Source organism: Castanea sativa, chromosome 2 (genome assembly GCF_040712315.1).
Source record: "Castanea sativa cultivar Marrone di Chiusa Pesio chromosome 2, ASM4071231v1".
In the NCBI taxonomy this organism is placed as follows: domain Eukaryota; kingdom Viridiplantae; phylum Streptophyta; class Magnoliopsida; order Fagales; family Fagaceae; genus Castanea; species Castanea sativa.
The window spans coordinates 47,753,433-47,774,338 of NC_134014.1; the positions used below are offsets into that span (position 1 = coordinate 47,753,433).

The 20,906-nt window shown below is 34.4% G+C and overlaps 2 protein-coding genes and 1 non-coding gene across 5 annotated transcripts; 2 read left to right on the forward strand and 1 right to left on the reverse strand.

The window, feature by feature from the left end:
• LOC142623428 (sulfite exporter TauE/SafE family protein 3-like) lies at positions 1 to 6,055 on the forward strand. Its single transcript, XM_075796840.1, has 12 exons — positions 1 to 415; positions 562 to 721; positions 1,129 to 1,329; positions 1,628 to 1,692; positions 1,788 to 1,827; positions 3,307 to 3,368; positions 3,485 to 3,571; positions 3,816 to 3,866; positions 4,432 to 4,653; positions 5,184 to 5,277; positions 5,412 to 5,552; positions 5,685 to 6,055. Exons 1-12 carry the CDS (start codon positions 185 to 187, stop codon positions 5,765 to 5,767), a joined length of 1,437 nt encoding a protein of 478 aa, XP_075652955.1. The 5' UTR covers positions 1 to 184; the 3' UTR covers positions 5,768 to 6,055.
• A 3,229-nt stretch (positions 6,056 to 9,284) lies between these two features.
• LOC142626174 (ATP-dependent DNA helicase DDM1) lies at positions 9,285 to 17,662 on the forward strand. Of its 3 annotated transcripts, none has more exons than XM_075799966.1 (16): positions 9,285 to 9,414; positions 9,657 to 9,733; positions 10,387 to 10,650; positions 10,747 to 10,827; positions 11,897 to 12,243; positions 12,396 to 12,585; positions 12,656 to 12,831; positions 13,879 to 13,948; positions 14,034 to 14,223; positions 14,908 to 15,006; positions 15,108 to 15,202; positions 15,286 to 15,405; positions 16,181 to 16,300; positions 16,408 to 16,506; positions 16,597 to 16,707; positions 17,141 to 17,662. In XM_075799966.1, exons 2-16 carry the CDS (start codon positions 9,665 to 9,667, stop codon positions 17,378 to 17,380), a joined length of 2,271 nt encoding a protein of 756 aa, XP_075656081.1. In that variant the 5' UTR covers positions 9,285 to 9,414; positions 9,657 to 9,664; the 3' UTR covers positions 17,381 to 17,662. The 3 variants fall into 3 exon arrangements, with proteins under 3 accessions (XP_075656081.1, XP_075656082.1, XP_075656083.1); XM_075799967.1 differs by having other exon boundaries at positions 9,326 to 9,508; XM_075799968.1 differs by having other exon boundaries at positions 9,373 to 9,419.
• A 973-nt stretch (positions 17,663 to 18,635) lies between these two features.
• On the reverse strand, positions 18,636 to 18,707 carry TRNAE-UUC (transfer RNA glutamic acid (anticodon UUC)). Its single transcript has one exon. It is a non-coding gene; the product is annotated as a tRNA-Glu (tRNA).
• Between the last annotated feature and the right edge of the window lie 2,199 nt (positions 18,708 to 20,906).

The following is a 20,906-nucleotide window of genomic DNA, read 5'->3' on the forward strand; positions in this document are numbered from 1 at the left end:
GTGCACTCCTCATTTCTTAAATTTCTTCATTGTTTTCCCAATCCTAGTGTGACAGTGCTTCTGGAAAGTTTGGAGGAAGAAGAGAAAATTTATAGTTAGGAAAGGAAATTAGAACAGATAAGCAAGAGTTTTCAGAATTCATACATAGTAGCTTACCTCGCTTTTAGCTTTGCAAATTGTCTACATGGCTCAGACTCAGCTGAACCACAGAGCTTTAGCAATATCAACTACAGCAGTAGCATGGTTTTTGTTTTGGTGCCTAGTCATGTTGAGCAATTTTTGTTTTGCAGAAAGACAGCTGAAAGATAAACAGCCAGAAATTTTTGTTGAGAAAGTAGAAATACAAGGCTTTCTACCTAGAATTGTTCAATTCTTCTGGCAGGCTGGCAAGTCTTCTTATGAGCATGTTTGGCCGGTGAGTTTTAGTCTATGTCTGGAGCTCAGTATAACTTTATGGCACATTGACAACATGAAGAAGAGGAAATGCTTTTTCATGATTTGTCTTTCTTTCATTTACCGTTTCAATATCTTCATTTTGGTATATATTTATTGGTTGAGCAGGAAATGGAATTTAGCTGGAAAATTGTAGTGGGAACAATTGTTGGATTCTTTGGTGCAGCATTGGGTAGCGTTGGAGGGGTTGGTGGTGGTGGAATTTTCGTCCCAATGCTCACCTTGATCATTGGTTTTGACCCCAAGTCTTCTACTGCCATCTCTAAATGTCAGTATTGTCTACTTAATTTACTTCACATATTTTAGTTTCTTCATAAAAACTAAACAAACAACATTTGCATGCATTTATTGAAATGAAACACTAAACGTCTTTTTCTTCGGACGCATGCATCAACATTTGCATTAACAAATTTTATGGCTTCTTTCATGCATGCTTCACATAGAATTATGCTAATATGCATGTAACAGAGTAAAAAATGAAACAGAGTATGCATGAGTGCTTCATTTGTACATAGTGCACATGTATTCATGCTCACATCAAATGCTACATTCAGTGTGACATTCTACCATGCTAAACTTGATGCCTTTGAATATTTTTTTATTAGGGAGCTTCTAAAATATATGATGTATATAATTTTACCTTCTGCATTAACAGCTTTGATTCTGTGGCTACAGGTATGATCATGGGTGCAGCGGGATCAACTGTATACTACAATCTGAGGCTTAGACACCCAACATTGGACATGCCCCTAATAGATTATGACCTAGCATTGCTCTTTCAGCCCATGCTCATGCTAGGAATTAGCATCGGAGTTGCCTTCAATGTCATGTTTGCTGATTGGATGGTCACAGTTCTGCTTATCATCCTCTTCATTGGTAAAATCATTTTTCCCCCTTTATTATAAGCACTTCATTACTAGCTAGTATTGATGCTAATGAATATCAGCCCATACTACTAGTTGTGGTTAATACAGAAACACAAAACAAATAGTACCGTATGATATCCAATTTGGTTTAATAATCATATTTTAATTCCACGTGTATCTTGATCATGGTGATGACTATTCACTTGAAAACACAATCTGCCAATGAATTCCATATCACTTAATTGCATTTAGAATTTCTTCTTATAACTGAAATTTTTGCAATTAACACTGAAACTTATTGATACCAGGTACATCAACAAAAGCTTTATTCAAAGGTATCGATACATGGAAGAAAGAGACAATGATGAAGAAGGTAAGTTTTTCCCCTAATTATTTCATAAGCTTGTAATGGATATCCATTGTTGTCGACTTACTAACGAAGGGATGGAAATGCTACTTGACTTTCAGGAAGCATCCAAGCTGCTGGAATCAGAATCAAAACCTGGTGGTGAGTGCCTGTGGTCCTCTCCATGCTAAATTTTCCTTTAAAAGTCTCAAATTTTTGGTAAATATATGGTGTGTTAAAACCAAAAATGATACTGAGATATGATTGGCAGCTTACCTAGTAACGGACTAATGATCTATGAAAGTTAAATTTATAATGCCTTCTATCAATTCTAACATACATTGCCTTCTACTTTGAGTATTTATGAGTATGGAGAAAAATTAGTCCTCATACCTAGGCCAGCCATATGACATTCAAAAAAATGAAAAGCTTTCCAATAGACAGAATCTGAATCAGAATTTATGCAGATCCGGTTTAGGATTGTGCATTGTGATCAACTAATGTTTTATTAAGCAAAATCACTAGATTGGGACTAAAGTTATTTGGGTATAGGTATCTATACAAAGTTTCAATATAATAAATGCAAACGAGAGCTATTAAATTTTGAAATTTTGCTGTTGAAATTTAATTTAGGAGGAGTGAAATATTTGTTCACTAATCTTTATGTAACATAAGAGGAGTGACCTCATAGGATATGATCTTAAAAAGGGGTAAACAATTAGTTCTTTTTACTTCTTACTTATATAAGAGGACTAACCTCATAGGATCTTAGAAGGGGTAAATATTAGGATATGATCTTATCATCTTAAAAGGGGAAAACATTAGCATGAAAGCAACACACTGTCATGCTGGATTGACTTAACTTAGCCCTTCATCATTTATTGAAATGAAACCAAACGAATTGCATAATATGCATACGCTACAGCCTCATGTTGTTTGCTTTTGATTGCACCATTCGACTGCAGCAGCCCCTCATTGTTTATTAATATGAAAGATTCACTTGAATTTATAGTACAAACTATAATTGAGCTAAGGCTGAGCCACATTACCTACAAACTAGAGAAAATCGAACTGACTCACAAGACCAATCAGATGGAATGTGATCAGAAGTTTCCTGACAAGTAGTGAGACTGAGTTTCACATAAAACAGCTATTCAGTTAAACCTAAGGTTCAAACCAAGTGTATGTACCTCCTATTCACATAATATTTTGGTTATGTATCTTGTTTGGATGCTATAATTCGCTACTTTCTGAATCACAAAAAACATCAGATAATAGTGAGAAACACGCTGGTTTACACCCAAGGCCCATACTTGCGATGCAAGAATAAATGAGTCCTGCCATTCATACTGGCATCTTCACCCACTGTCTATGTTTGCAAATTCCTAGAGTGAATAAGGTCCCATAAAATTCCTTGACACCTATATTACAACTTCTTCAAGCCAAGAATGTGTCATTCTTTCATATCAAACAAATTAAGAAGAAGATTATGCTAATTCCACCAAAAACTGCACCATCCACTTATTCTTAAATCTTTCCGACAACAGTAGTACAAAAGCATGATGAGAACTCACATACTAAGAGAGATTCCCTATAAATATTGTAGTTGAGAAAGGATTGTAATAAACTCCTGAACTGCAGATGGTTCCGGAGAAGAGTACAAAGCCCTACCAAGTGGTCCTGCTGCTCCAGAAGAAGAGGAGGTGAGTACAAGAATGTTAAAATGTCTTTTCTGCAATAGTCTTTCAAGAATTCTTAGATACTTATTATTATTTTGTTGCTGTTGCTGTTATACTGTAATTATCACCATCTCATCCAGGTTCCCCTAATACGCAACATATACTGGAAAGAAGTATCACTGCTTGTGTATGTCTGGGTGGCTTTCCTTATTGTTCAGGTTGTTAAGGTAAGATATTGGACTGAAATTTCATAGGAGGAAGTATGTTTTTGAAGTTTTTCATCTCCATTGCTAGCCAAAATGAATTAACCACTGTCCTAATTAAATTTATATAGCAGTAGGTTTTCTTGGCTTCCTGTTGCTAATAGACCTGTCTTGCTAGTCATCCACCAATTCAGTTGTTTGACTGTCAACACTCATGATGAAGTTGCTTTGTATTACTGAATGTCTATCTTTATGAAACTGTATGCAGACCTATACTGTGACCTGCTCCACCGAGTACTGGATTCTGAACTGCTTGCAGGTAAATTTTAACCTAAAATAGCCGTATTTCTTTCAAGATACTTCCACTGCACATTGGTGCTCACAGTGATTTTCTAGCTTTTTTAAGATTCACAGATCAAAATCTATAACCAACAGAAAATTTGAAAAATTCTTGGAAAAAGATTGCTGGTTGAATTACAAACCCTAAATTACTAGGTTATTTATATAAACAGCATTGTCAAGTAATTACTAGCAAGGAAGAGCAAATTGGTCCAACACAGTAGTGAGCAGGCACCCTTCTACTTCTGGGGATAGAAATAAGATGTTATGGCAGCTCTCTAAGATATATTTAAAATGATATACTTAGGCAGAAGGCATGATGGTCCAGCCAAAATTGGCATGTGAGAAAACAAAATCTGCCGCTAGAGATATCTGATGGCAACAAAATCTCGATACTCATATATTATTTAAAGATTAATCATGTACTTTAATCAAGTAAGTTCGAGAATCATGTACCTAAGACACAGAACAAGCCTCTTTAGTTATATAACATATCATATCTTCCCAGGATAAATCAGCTCGACATAATATTTCTCATTGTACAGGTACCAATCGCTGCCTCAGTCACACTTTTTGAAGTCATATGCTTATACAAAGGGACCAGGGTAATTGCGTCTAAGGGCAAGGAAATCACAAACTGGAAGTTGCATCAGATTCTTCTTTACTGTAGCTGTGGTATAATAGCTGGCATGGTTGGTGGATTGCTCGGGCTAGGAGGTGGCTTTATCTTGGGACCCCTTTTTCTTGAATTGGGAATTCCTCCTCAGGTATATTAAAAAATTTCATGCATTTTCTGCTCTTAGTCCTCTCACAGAAATGATGTTAGTTGATCCTTGAGCCTAGTTAGGTTGTAAAGGGTTGGGGTGGAGTGGATCTTATTGATAAATCTCGTCTAGCACAGATTAAATAAAATAAAGCTATGGCGATGAAAGGTAATGGCTACATGGGACAGTATCAAGGGAAAGAGTTAGTTTTATAAAATAAAGGTTCATCAGTTATCAAGAAACAAGTGATTCATTTTCTCGCTGCCAGTAAGTCGAACTTGATTAATTCAATTTATAAAACTTTGGAACAATTCAGAGGCAGAAAATGAGTTTGGTTCATGGCAGAAAAATTATTTCCTGAATCAATAAACTTTCAGGACATGTAACCTGATACCAACATTACATTACCTCTAAAGATTGGAAATCACAGCTGGAAATTATCAGGGTAAAAAAAATTGCATACCCACGTTCAAAACTCTGATTGAAACACACAAAAAAGTTGAAGCCAATTTATAAATCTGTGCGTTTTGCAGGTTGCAAGTGCCACATCAACCTTTGCAATGGTATTCTCATCGTCCATGTCTGTTGTACAATATTACCTTCTCAACCGTTTCCCAATTCCGTATGGTAAGTAACTAATTCTGACTAGTAGAACAGGTTTTCTATACAGGAATGAAACTCATAGAAACTGTAGTTATTGCCAAACAAGTACCAAAATTCATTTTAATTTAACTCAACTCATATTTTACTCTTCGCTGCAGCTAGTTATTTCGTTTTAGTTGCAACATTAGCTGCCTTTACCGGTCAGCATGTAGTGAGAAAGATAATCGCACTCCTTGGCAGGGCATCAATTATCATCTTCATACTAGCTCTGACCATCTTTGTGAGCGCAATCAGCTTAGGTATATGGCTCTCTAGCTTTGCATGATTTAAAAATAAAATCATAAATCATGACTAGATACCAAGATATTCCAGCCTCTTGTTCTTTTTATTTTTCAAACTAATGTGCTTGATTTTTCTGCTGTGTATTACAGGTGGGGTGGGCATAGCGAATATGGTTGAGAAGATGGCAAATCAAGAGTATATGGGTTTTGAAAATCTGTGTCATGAGTCTTGAGTGCGTTTTGAATTGGATATTGTTGTGGAATTTCTCAACAGAGAGCATCTATATCCACACTACAATATTCAGCTTTACATAGACACCCATTTTCCCATTTGGTTTCAAGCAAAGATCATGGAATATGTATGTTGTTACTAGATGTTCAATTCATTATATTTATTCCTGTGGAACTTCACCATCTTGTCCTACTACTCTAGATTTGAAAACACGGCCATGATCCCAGAATTCTGTAAGCTCCCCCATTGAGCACAATAATATGAAATGCCAGGTTTACTTTTTACACTATCCTTATGCTCTTTAAGATTAGATGCATCTCTTCATCAACAATTATATCACATGCCAATTATTTTGTGAAAAAAGAAGAAGATAAAGTTACTTATTTATATATTTGAAGGAACTTTAAATTTTGCACTGCAGGAATTTTAGATTGTTACTGCACCCTTTCACATTTGCAGCATCATGCTCTAAGTGCTAGTTCAATGTAAAAATACATATATTTCAGATGTGTGTATTGATGTTAACACAAAAACATTGCAATCTAAAACAACCTTATTTTAGGAGGCCGGGCACCGATTGAGCTGAGATTCTGACTTCTGAGGCACTTCCTCTGCCCAGTAGTCCAGATGCTCCATGTCCTACCATATTGGCAAAATTATTCATTATTTAATTATGCATTCTGAAGGGTGTCAAACAAGTTCATGTGATAAATGCTTTCTACTCCTATTTCTGTAAAATAGCATGTTCTTCCCATTTTTTATAAGCTTGCTTTCCTAATTCCACAACCCAGGGGTCTAATCAATTAGTTCACACCTGGTAACAAGAAGACAATGAATTGGACTGCAAAATGGTAGACACGTAATGGCAATAAACCACTGATTTCCCAGAAGCAATAGATCACTAAAACCAATCCATTTTTATTGATTCCTAGTTGTGTCATTGGTAGTCTTGTTACTTGTACATAATATTCATAATCTACTTCCTATACTAAAAGCATTCCAATAAAGTAGTATAAACTAAAGAAAAAACCTTACCACAAAATCAAATTGACATCAAAAGAGAAAAACCAATTGTAAAACTCTTGGTGACATAATAACGTTCAAATGCATGGAAACCACTCATTCGTTAGCTATGTATAATACCTTCGACCCAAGAGACATAATCTTGTGCATGTCTTGGCGCTATGACTCTGAAAGATAAGATTTATCCATTTGGTACCCAAAAGCCTCCAGGACGTCAATGTTGATTAGTTTCTCAAAGTATTAATTCCTTATAATTACATCGTTCGTTGTCAAAGGTTTTCAAGATGAAGATAGAGTACGTAAGAAGAGAATAAAGAGTGACAGTTTTAAGGTTTTGGAAGGAAATACAACGTGAATACAGGGCTCTTTGCCTTATCTCCCTTCTGTTGATCATATGTGGTGCCCGATTGTACAATGAATACAGGGCTCCTTTCCTTTTCACCTCTGGATGTTGACCATCTATACAACAAATTTTCAATGGGTGACTTTTCTTCTTTTTGGGTGGAAATGATTAGAAATACTACTCAAATATTAGTGCAGGGGGAGATACCAATGACTACTATATTATAGTTGAGATTGCATTACTTAAATTAATTAATTAAATATAAAAGAATTTTACGTATGAATTCATAAAAAACTACATTCCCCATCCTTATATATACATAATGGACTATTCATATTATCAAAAAGAAATTGATTATCTTGTATATTTATAATCAATATACATTATTGGTCCTTGAAGCTAACTCACTAAAATGCATGTCACCCCAAGTTACCTTCAAATATTCGTACTTAGAGAACCTTACTCCAAATAACAAATCTAAATGCCTAGGTAGTGAACCTAGGCTTTGATACCACTAGGGAGATAATATGTTGGGAATACTCTAATTAAGTAACATATAGTAACACTACTTTATCCAAAAGTTTAAACCTGTGAGTTTAGACCTAATTATGTCATATTAATCACTCACTCTTGTGGTTATTATTTAATGTGGGATCAACACTTAACTAATCATATCACTCACACAAATATTGCAAAATAAAAATTTATAAAAAAAAAAACCATATCACCCAGGCGAATATTGTAACAATACACCTGTGGATTTTAATTAGCACAACTAGTAAAGTTTACTGTCGTCGAATAAGAGATTCAAGATTTAAACCCTGTATACACCAAAAGCCAATTGGTATCTAGTCTAATGATTTTGAAAAGAATTAAAAAAAAGAAGAAGAATATACTTATTCGTGAATATCAAATTTTTAGGACATCTATAACTAAACATGCATGATTCTTGTTCTATACTTTTAAGTACAATGAGGATAGTGATATTTATGAAAAAAAAAGTGTATATATATATATATATACTTAGCCACTAGAGAGAAAATTTATGGATAGTCAAGCCCCTTCCTCAAATTATAAACCGACAACAACTCTTAGTCTCTTACATTTTACCTTTCAATTGAGCCATTTGAGTTGTACTTAAAAAAAAAAAAATTTAAATGTCACAGGGCTTATATTTAAATAAAAATAGAAGTAAATTGGGGGATTTTATCTTGAGTTACTAAACTAATCTACTTAATTAGACCGTGTGTTTGGAATGGAGGTAGAGAAGAGGAAGGGTGGAGGGAAAAGTGATTGAAGTATACTAAAGTTTTAGTACATTGTAGTCATATTTCATTCTTCTTTGTTCTTTCTACATCTCTCTCCATCCAAACATGGGGTAGAATTGGAATAACAATTTGATGGGATGTAAATTTAAATCACAAGCATGAAGCTATTTATCTTTAAAAAAAAAAAAACTCATTAGTTTGACCCCAAAAAAAAATCCACATCATGAGCTGATTTTTCCCCCACCTTGGAGAATTGCTTCAATCTTAGCTGACAGGCAGTCTCTTCTTGTAACTAATTCTAATGTGTCTATCTCTTAGGTTTCCAGGCTAGCTAATTCAGCAGCTAACTCCCTAGCTAAGTGGTCTTTAACTGGTAATTTTTTTGATTCTTTTGATTGTGGTAGCTATTCTCTCACTTCTGTTATTAGGCATTTGATTGTATTTTGTTTCTCTTTTTCCGTAAAGTCTTCTTTTCCATTAAAAAAAATGTTAAAGAGTGAATTTAAACTAAAATAATTTAATATTTAGATTATTTATAATTAAATTTTTTTAATGTTTTCCAAAGGACAAAAGTGGACTCAATATGGACAAAGCCCATAAACAGGCAGACAAAGCATGCAACCCCGTTTTGTGGGAAGTGGGAACCCCATCGCCCCTCGTACGCAATTAATCTACTACTACCCACTAGGGATATAAATACGCACAAGGAAAACCTATCAAACTCAAACCCTCAAAAATCGTGATAAACAGTGTCCATATCTAGGTTGTCAGTGTAATTAAATCAACACTCAAGGGTAAAATTCGAGTTTCAATTTCCCGCCCAAGGACTCCCACGCACAGCCATTAAAAAATATATATATATAATTAAAATAAAATAATTTTTCTCTCATACTGATATTTGGTAGCTCCCACCATCGCAAACTTCGCAACGTTTCATTCTTTTTTTATTATCTGCTTTTGCTCTCTGGACTTACTCTACAGTGCTCCATTTCTCTCTTCAGAGGCTTCGAATCCGTACGGCTTGTGTTTGTGCATTTCGTGCTCTTATAATGCTTAGTAAAATCGCATTTCTGTGTACAATGAAGCTATCAAAATCGCGTTGCGAACAGTAATCGTTTATTTTTTTTTTGGAAATCGAAAGTCGAAACCCTAGGGTTTATGGTTATGGAAATGCCTTTGTTTTTTTAATTTTTGTACTTTTGGTTCTTGTTTGGTTTGCTTTGTTCTGATTTATTTATTGTTTGACTTAATGTTAGGGTTTGAAATGGAGGCGAACAACAAAACGAAGGACGACGGCTCTGCAGAGTCACCGACTTCGGTGCTTGAAGACGAGGTCTGCTTTGCTTTTTGTTTTTTCGCTTTGTTTGGTTCTCGGGATTATGAGGGAAAGTGAAGGCTAGGAAAGCAAGAGGGGAACATAAAAAAAAAAAAAAAAAAAAAAGTGAATAAAGAAATAGCTTAAAGAAATATCACTTTTTTTTTTGTTGGGTCCATTTTCTGTATTTATGTATAGCTTATGAGAAACAAATGGAACTCTATTACTTTTTGAGGTTGGGAATTTTTGTTTAAAAGGTTGTGTTTGTGTGCCTTGGCGTTTTCTCTCTTTGGTCTATTGGGTGAGTCCTAGAACAGTTATTGAAATACTAGCTTGTTGGAAGGGAAAGTTTGGGGGTTTTACAGGAGGCAAAATTTAGAGTTTAACTCCATTATGTAGTTATGTGGATTATATGGAAAGAATACCATCAATGATATTGAGCTACCTTTAAATTTCACGAATTTTTTTGCATTTAAAGATCTTTAAATGACCGGATGACATTGGAAAATATTTAGTGTTCTTTTTTAGATTTATTTAATCTCATTAATTTTAGATTATAACTTTTGGAGATCCTCTTGTACCATATTTATAACATGTTTTTTAAAAAAAAAAATTTAAACTGGAAGGAAATGTGTTTTAAATTAATTTTTAAAATTTTGTTAAACATGAAGGATATGTGCAAGGCAGAAGCAGAAGTTAAGTCCGTGGAAGAAATACTTGCAGATGCAAAATATGGAGATACCGCTTTGCTATCAAGAAACATGGCTGAGGAAGAAGAGAAGCTGTTCGAAGCTCGGATCAAGGAAGCACAAGGAAAGGAGCCAGAGGAGGCACCCCACTTGAATGATACCCAGTTTACCAAATTGGATGAGCTTCTAACACAAACTCAGATGTACTCTGAGTTTTTGCTGGAAAAAATGGATGATATAACAGTGGTATCCCCTCGTGCACTTTTCTCACTTGAATATTTATGGTTAGGAGAATCGTTTTTCCTTTTTCTGACTGAGTTACTATGTTTTTTGCATGGATAGAATGGAGTGGAGCGAGAAAGTGAAACTGTTGAAAAGAAGAAAGGTCGTGGATCAAAAAGAAAAGCTTCTACATACAATACGGTGAGCATTTCTGTATTTTTTTTAATAATTTTTTTTTAATTTTTTATGTTGATATTTTAATTTGTTGTATTTACTCTATACAGACTTCCTATTAATGAAAATTAAGTTCATTCTGTTGTATTGTGTATGTGAAAATTGTAAAAATCTGCCTGAATATACAGATGAAAATTTATAAAACTAACAGACAGAAGTTCAAATAGAGGAAATTTGGTCACTTATTCTTGTATTTATAGGTTATCTTCTGACTAATCATAAAGCTGATCATAGTTTTCATGGATGTGTAAAGGGTAACTGCCTTTTCAGAAAGTTTTTACAATGACACAGGAAATATATTGAGACTGTACCAAATTTAGATTTTTTGTTTGTGGAAATTGAGGTGGCCAAAATAATGATTCAGGAAGCTTGAGTTGCTTGATTTATGTTGTTGCACTAGGTATGGTGAAAAAAACATAGTACTTGTTTGTCACATGTGCTCAAATAGAATCATAGGTAGGTTTTGTGTGGAAATCCTTGTCTTTTATTTATAATTATCTTTCCTTCTCTCTTATGCCATTATACGTTATCTTGATTTGATATGCAATTCCAGGTAGGGTGGATCATTTGTTAACCGAGCTAGTTGGTTGTCTGGATGCATTTGTATTCCTACATAAAAGTGCATCAGTTTTTGTCAGGGACACATGTTTAATGGCCTTTTGATATCTGGAAAGTTAAATATATTGTTCCAACATTTAGTAGGCCTTTTTTTCCCCAATGGACTCCTTTATCGTCCTCTTTGTGGGTCCCTTTTAAGCAACCAGCTCTTTAAACCTGATGACATGGTTTTTTTCTATTCACAATTAATCAACTCCTATAAGTCTATATCAGGTCCGATATTGTATTAGTGCATTTTAACATTTTCCTGAATTCCAATGTTTATAGACTCTTCTCTTGTGCATAATTTCTTTCTTGATGTTATTTGTACATACTTGTGGCTATTTCATCCTTTACATGAGGTAGTCTCTTTTAATATAATTTTTCTTACTTATATAAAAACACATTTTCCTGAATTCCTATTATTAATATTTTTTAGAGGAAGGCCAAGAGGGCAGTTAAAGCCATGCTTACAAGATCTGAAGAAGCCGAGAAACCTGAAGATGTGAACCTGACTGAGGAAGAAAGAATTGAGAAAGAACAGAAAGAACTTGTACCTTTGTTAACTGGAGGAAAACTGAAGTCCTATCAACTTAAGGGTGTAAAGTGGTTGATATCATTATGGCAAAATGGGCTGAATGGGATCCTTGCAGATCAAATGGGGCTTGGGAAAACAATTCAAACCATTGGCTTTCTTGCACATTTAAAAGGAAATGGACTGGATGGGCCGTATTTAGTAGTTGCTCCTCTCTCTACTCTCTCAAATTGGGTAAATGAGATTTCAAGGTAAATTCTCATCTTGAACTTTGCTAAACTAGCCTGAATCATTAATCAAGCATTGCTTCCATGTGCATCCTCATATATATATATATATATATATTTTTATTTTTTTTTTATTTTATAAATTCTTAATTTTTTTTTTGTGGATTTAAAAAAAGGTTTACGCCTTCAATGAATGCTATTATTTACCATGGTGACAAGAAACAAAGAGAGGAGTTACGAAGGAAGCACATGCCTAGAACAATTGGCCCCAAATTTCCTATAATTGTTACTTCTTATGAGGTGGCCTTAAGCGATTCAAAAAAGTATTTGAGGCATTATAGTTGGAAATATCTTGTCATTGATGAGGTCAGTGATCCGACTAATTTGTCTGCAGAGCTGCTTTTGCCTTTTCTTACCTATATCTTTCTTCTTAAAGGGACACAGGTTGAAAAACTCAAAATGCCTATTGCTGAAACAATTGAAATACTTACCGGTAGAAAATAAGCTTCTGTTGACTGGGACGCCCCTGCAGAATAATTTGGCAGAGCTTTGGTCATTGTTAAACTTCATTTTGCCTGATATTTTCTCATCTCATGAAGAATTTGAGTCATGGTAAGTATGCTTTGCCTATCTGTCATTATTATTATTATTATTTTCCAAAATTCCATATTCTCTATTTCGATTTCTCTTAGTCTTGTAACCTGTTTTATGCAATGGTGAACTATCTTTTTAAGTAACATGGCAATATAAAATGGGAAAAGTTAACAGATGCCCTAAGGGCAATGGTTTAGGAAGTAATTTTAGAAATCTTTTATGGGAAAAGAAAAAAGTAATTGATTATTTTAAGAGCTTTTTATATTTCCCATAAAAGTGATATTAAAAATTTCTTAAATTGGTCCACTAACAAATGCTCTAAGGACACCCATTAACTGGCCCCACATAAAATATAATGATAGAGCTCATACTCCATGAATACTTTTTGCTAGCCTCTTGCTATATCGATACTGCAATATGCTTCTTTATTTCCAAATGCTGATATATTCTCAGTTGGAAAAGAGGTCATAGCATTCATTTGGTAAAATGTGGTTTTAACATCCAACTCTATTTATTAAAGTTTAAAATCATTATTAAAACAATTTCCTTAATTATGAAATTTTGGGGTTTAATGATCTTTCCTACATCTGATGTTTACTAATAGTTAATTTCATTTCTTCCAGACTTGTCCTATATTTTTGGACATGGTTGATTTGTTTGTTCTTCATTTTATTATCTTAAACACTCTCTCTCTCTCTCTTCAAACTTCCAAGTAAAAAAAAAAAAATAGTAATCATACGAACATTGTAGATATTCTAGAAGTACCTAAGCATCCGTCTCTGCTGGATTCGCAACTTTGTTGTCAATCGTGCACTTGTTGAGTCACATATATAATACACATACATTCTACTACTAATCAGGGGAAAAAAACATAGACATTCTGCTTATGTGGTCAGGAATGAGATTAGTTCTGCTTCAGTCTAATTCTATGAATTTGAGTGGAAGATGTATTGATTTTGATATATCAAGACTGTTAGCTCACTACAAGAAAAGGGATTACCATACTCTGATGATGATATTTGCTACTTATGACAAATTATTAGATTTTGAAGCACTGTTTTTCAGGTTTGATCTGTCAGGAAAGTGCAACAGTGAAGCAATGAAGGAGGAAATGGAAGAGAAGAGAAGGGCTCAAGTACTGATACTTGCTATCATTGTAGATTATGTATTAAGCAATTTACCATGAATATATAATGTTTATTGGCTTTTCATTACTGTAGGTGATAGCGAAACTCCATGCTATATTGCGTCCATTTCTTCTAAGAAGAATGAAGACTGACGTGGAGCAGATGCTGCCTCGAAAGAAAGAGATCATACTGTATGCTACAATGACTGACCATCAGAAGAATTTCCAGGATCACTTAGTTAACAAGACCTTGGAAGACTATTTGATTGAGAATGCAAGCGCTGGTACTAGATCAATTTTGTTAGTGAAAAGCTCCAATGAGTTTACATTGAGAAAAGAAAGACGTGGGACTCATGCACTGTGCATTTATTTTCTGGATTTACTTTTATTCTCCATCGTCATGTCTGTACTTAGGGAATTTTTTGTTTGTTTTTGATTTCGTTTCAAAGTACAATCATTGACAAACAAAAATTTCATCCTGCATTGATGATGGGAGCACAATATATGAATTAAGTCATATTTGTGGCTGTTGCTACCAATGTCAATGTGCCAGATCATTTAATTTTATCCTTCCAAGGCACAAACAGCTGGCCTAATGATCCTTGCATTCTTATTGATTGTTGATTTTGATGGCAGATTAGAAGAAAAGATTTAATGATGATGCTATCATCTGTACTTTTCATTTTAATTTATTTTTCTGCTGTAGTTAAGTCCTTTGCATTTCTTGTCCAATCTAATGCAACAGCATCCAGTGTCTAGTTCGAGAAAAAAAAATGGTATTATGGCTTTTGTTACTTGTATACATTGGTTGTTTTATAAGCTGGATCAGGATTTTGGATGATCATACAGCATATTAACTTTATATGTTGGTAGGATTTATCTATCTGCTGAAAGACTTAAATTTGTTAATTACTGTAAATGTTTTTATTTTTTTCAGTTTATTGTAATATGATTTCTGTAATTTTCAGGGCATCGTGGTATGAAAGGAAAGCTTAATAATCTGATGATCCAACTTCGGAAGAACTGCAACCATCCTGACCTCTTGGAGTCTGCCTTTGATGGCTCATGTATTTATATATTTATGTGCAATTTATTTTGGGTATTTATATCAAATTGGTGATGTACAACTTTCCCAAGTCATTAATTTTTCCTTATTTTTTGTTCACAGATTTTTATCCACCTGTTGAAAAGATAGTTGAACAGTGTGGAAAATTTCGTTTGCTGGACCGGCTGTTGGAACAGTTATTAGCTCGTAAACATAAAGTATGGTTATGGTTATTTAGTTCACATTTTTTTTTCATTTTTTATTTAGTTGCCTACTCATCTTCCATTTAATTTGGAATCAGGTTTTGATCTTTTCCCAGTGGACCAAAGTTTTGGATATCATGCATTACTACTTTGTTGAAAAAGGACTTGAAGTTTGTAGAATTGATGGCAGTGTGAAGCTTGACGAGAGGAGAAGACAGGTATATGCTTCTCTAAATATTATGAGAATTTGAAGCCTATTTATGTTAATTCCTGTATTACTCATTTGATAATTTTAAGTAAATTTAAAATGCCAGTCTTGTAAATTTACACATTGTGTAAATTACTAAGTTGTGGTGCAGTGAAGAATGGAAAGCTGGTATTGATATTAGTAGGAGTCCTTTTAGCCGTTGGTGTGTTATACCAAATTTCTGATGTGCCGTTTCATCCAAACTTCCTGTTTGTTTTGGTGCAAGCCATTTTAGCATCTTTTGACACTCAGATTATTTATTAAACTGAGCAGTTTGTCTTTCTTTGTCATTGCTTTTTCTCTCTTTGCACCTTCAATGCAATCTAAGCACCTAGGTGGCAATTGGCATAACTGTGTACTGGTGAAGGAAATATGCTCCTGATAGGCTGCAGTCTGACTCTTGCATCTGCTACTACAATATGATCTACTTATGGTTTTGTTTAATGAGTCCTGTTTAGTTGAAGGATGTAATTTTTTTTTTTCCAACATATCCATGTAGTCGTTTGTCACTATTGTTGAAAGTAGACAAACTCTGGAAAAAAAAATACATTTCCAGTTGTGAAGTGTATTTGAGTGTGCAATGTGCATTATTATGTGTTAGTGAAGATGGTTTATTTCTCTTTTTCAGCGTTAGTTTTCTTATTGTGTTGTGAACATGCAATATCTTTGGGGGTTTCCATAAGTTGGATATTGTGAAGGGTTATCAACTCTAGCTTATTGGCAAATCATCTATGTTTTGTAATCAGATCCAGGAGTTCAATGATGAGAACAGCAATTACAGAATATTTATTTTAAGCACCAGGGCTGGTGGACTGGGTATCAACCTTACCGCAGCCGATACCTGTATACTCTATGACAGTGATTGGGTATTTTCTTGATGCTATATTCTCTTATCGGTTTCTTTTGCTACCATTATAAAAATGTATTTAGAGTTATAGAGGTTTAAAATGATTTCTTTTCTTTTGCATCCCAGAACCCTCAAATGGATTTGCAGGCCATGGATAGATGCCATAGGATTGGTCAAACCAAGCCTGTTCATGTTTACAGGCTTTCAACCGCCCAATCTGTAGAGGTAACTCTTATGGTTTTTGTTTTTGTTCTTATTATATAACTAAACAATTCCTTTTGGTACCTGAACATTTTACAAAGTTTCTGTCAACAGGGTCGCATGTTGAATAGAGCTTTTAGCAAGTTGAAGCTTGAGCATGTGGTCATCGGGAAAGGGCAGTTTCACCAAGAAAGAAACAAGCCTAACAGCACAGACATCATGGAGGTTTGCCATATGCACTTAATTTTTCCTCCAAACATGTTATTTACTATATGTTGGTATGCCACTCCTATGCTGGTTTTCTAGAATTTTAGTAGCAGATTGTGCTTTGGAATGGAAGATGTTTGAATGTCTCAAACTAATCCACTTTAACATAGTGCTTTCCCCCTCTTAAAAAAATGGAAATTATTTATGCCATATCTTGCTAATGAATATTATAGGCAGGCTGGGGCTGTGGCCTGCTTGCTTTCTGAAATTTAGTGGGCTTAGTTGATTAAGTTGTGATTTTATGTAATTGTGAATGGGGCTATTTTTAAATTAAATTCTGAGCAGGACCGTGAGAAACAGAATTTTAGGGTTTTTTTTTTTAATAATTATTTTATCCCTCTGATGGTTGGTGATTAGCATTTCAAAGTTAATGTGAGTTTGTATCTTGCAGGAGGATGATCTGCTGGCACTTCTCCGAGAAGAAGAAACAGCTGAAGATAAGATGATACAAACAGATATTAGTGATGACGATTTGGAAAGGGTCATGGATAGAAGTGATCTGGTTGTAGGTGCATCGAATGTTGATGAAGAATCCAATGGTGCTATTGCTTCAATTCCCCTCAAAGGCCCTGGTTGGGAGGTGGTGATACCAACTGCAACTGGAGGCATGCTCTCTACTCTTAACAGCTAAGTACTTGTCTTGTGGGCATGGAACTAGGGCGATTTAGGGCTGAATTATCTTAGATTTTTGTGTTTGGGATTTTTGGTTTCTTTGAGTTGGCTTGAACTGGTAGGAGCAGAAAAATGCTATGGAAGGGCTCTTCATTTTGTAAATGTTAGCGAGAGCCATTTTGTATTTACTGTTAACTTGATATGTGGAGAAAGTTCCATGCCCAAGACATAGGTGTAAGATGAAATTTAAATATGATGAATGCAGACATTGCGTAATTAAGTCAAAATTATTTCATGTGTATTGATGCCTGATGGCCAGACAAAAAAGAACGAAAAAAAGGGAGTTTAGAATCAGTGAATGTCAATGTCTACTCATAGCACTTGAACTACAACTCACTATGTGATGGTGTTGATTGGTGGGTTTTTGGAGTTCATTCCGTCTGATAGCGAAGTAAGAATGCCTTCTAGGCTTGAAACATTTTTAATATTGTATAAGTTCGATTGAGTTGTGAAAATCATGTCGATGGTCAAGTGAGTTGTTTCATTCTTGGTACATTCATGGTTGGAGGCGGGGGAATTTAAACTTTGAATGTTTATGTTGAAAATACTAGATGTCAATTAATTTAGCTACCAGACATTTGACAAGTGAGGGTATTTTCCGATGCTTGGTTATTTATAACATTGTATAAAAAATTAAATTGGAGCCGTGAAATCTCATTTCATAGAAATATTTTAAAATGGTTGGGGGTGGGACAATTTAAATTTTGAATATTTCTATTAGAAACGCTAAAAGATGTTAATTTGCTATGCTATAAGACTTGATAAATGAGATATTTGTCGAAACTTGGCTATTTTTAACAATGCATAAGAATGTTGAAGTTGTGATAGTCCATTTTATAAAGAAAATTTTAAAATGAATAAATAAAATTCTAGCTCATGATATATGAGATATTTGTTGAGGTTTGGTTATTTTTAACAATATATAAATTTGAGGTTATAGAAGCTCATTTCATAAAGAAATTTAAAAAAAAAAAAAAATTGTTGCCTCATTTCATAAAGAAATTTTTTATAAAAAAAATTAAAAATTAAAAAGGCTTGATATATGAGATATTTATCAAGACTTGACTAGTTTTAACAAAAATATATAAGTTTGAAGTCATGGAAACTCATTTCATAAAAAAAAAATTAAAATTTTAAAGAGGCTTGATATGAGAGAGACTTGGTTAGTTTTAACAAATTCTAAGTTTGAAAAAATGAAAAATGCTTTAAAAAATTTCCGTTGCCGGGAATCGAACCCGGGTCTCCTGGGTGAAAGCCAGATATCCTAACCGCTGGACGACAACGGATTTCTTGTTGCTTTAAAAGTACTAATTATTTATTTATATGTTTAATAACTTACGTTGGGCTAAACTACCACAACGCCATTTCTGGGCCGAGCGTCTGACCCAACTGCTATAGCAGACCCCAACTATCTATTGTGTAGCCAGATTACATTGTGTTATTCATCCTCTCCATCAATTAAAAAAATTCAAAAAGTTAAAATTGTAATTCAACAAATTTGAAAAAAAAAAAACTACCAAAGAAATTTTTTTTCCTAAAAATTAACACATTCTCTATTTATATATATCTCACGCATGTTTAACATATTTTTCCTCCTAAAAACTAGCAAACATTAAACCTAGGAGTTTATTCATTTTCAAATCCTAAATTTCCTTCCGGTATAATCTCACTCACAATAGATAAATACAATTTGAAAAATTATACTAAACTCAAAATAAAAAAATAGCATCATCGGCCATCGCACATGTAGAGCGCTAGTATGGTTTAAGGAAATGAATTGATGTAACTTATTACTCCACTATTATCCCATAGATTGGGCCTTCATGGGCTGGACTTGAAATGGATTCATGGGGTGTCGTTGGCAGGATATTCTAGCTGTCCAAACTATATGATTAAATTAATTCTCCTTAAAATGGTGTAGGTCGGGGATTCCTTCTCTTTCTTCTTCTTCAAACTCCGATTTTATGTTATTGTTCTTAGATAAATCTATAATCAATGATTGAATAAGATTTTTAATTGTAAACTACACGTGGGTTCTAGTTAGCTCAACTGGTAAAATCTTTGATGGTTGTATAAGAGATCTAGGGTTCAAGCCTTGCTTACACCAAAAACTGATTGATGTCTTAGTCTGATGATAAAGAGTTATCATTAGGAGCGGATGTTATAAGTTGAAACTTTCTTAATTGTAAACCACACTATATTTTTTTTCTCTATATATTAATAGTATAGTAACTAAGAATAAGTTGAATGTGTAGAATTTAAAGAATTGTGTACATTAAATATACAAAATTGTTTACATTAGTTGAAAATTTGTGTATCTTGAATGCATAGAATTGTGTATAATCTAGAAAGTTGTGGACTTTAAATATATAAAATTGTGCACATTCCTTGAAAAAAACATGAAATGTACGAAATTGTATATATTGAATTTCTAGAATTGCTTACATTCTTAAAAAATATGTGTGAGGATACTTCCCCAATTATCCGGATTTATCCGCTTTGGGGAGCCAGTCCCTCACGGTTTATCGGCTCGTCCCCGAGTGCAGGCAGGATTTTCACCAGGAGCAAGGGCTAGACCTTGGACTCGCAGGCTTGACACCAAGTCCCACATCGGTTAGAGTTCCCTCCCACACATGGTTTATAAGCTTCTGGAGCGACCATGTGTGTACCACTACCACACACATGTGTGCGTGTAGTGGTACACACATGGTCGCTCCGAGCTTATAAACCATGTGTGGGAGGGAACTCTAACCGATGTGGGACTTGGTGTCAAGTCGCAGATTTTCACCAGGAGCAAGGGCTAGACCTTGGACTCGCATGCTTGACACCAAGTCCCACATCGGTTAGAGTTCCCTCCCACACATGGTTTATAAGCTTCTGGAGCGACCATGTGTGTACCACTACACGCACACATGTGTGTGGTAGTGGTACACACATGGTCGCTCCAGAAGCTTATAAACCATGTGTGGGAGGGAACTCTAACCGATGTGGGACTTGGTGTCAAGCCTGCGAGTCCAAGGTCTAGCCCTTGCTCCTGGTGAAAATCTTGTCTGCACTCGGGGACGAGCCGATAAACCGTGAGGGACTGGCTCCCCAAAGCGGATAAATCCGGATAATTGGGGAAGTATCCTCACAATATGTTTGTTGAAGTTGAATATCCAAAATTGTATACATAATTTGAAAACTTTGTATGTTTAATGTATAGAATTGTGTTAATTGATTGTACATATTTGTATACATTTTAAAAAATTATGGATGTTAAGTATAAAAATGAAAATTTGTGTATGTTGAATGTATAGAATTGTGTAAATTTTTAAAAATTGTTTATATTAAGGGTTTGTTTGGAATCCACTTATTTTGCTGAAACTAAAAACTTTTTGTTGAAAGTGCTATAGATAAATGTAAAAGTTAGCTGAAATACTATAGTGAGACCTGTAAATAGTACAAAAAAGTGCAGTGAAACCCATGAATAACAGCAAAATAAA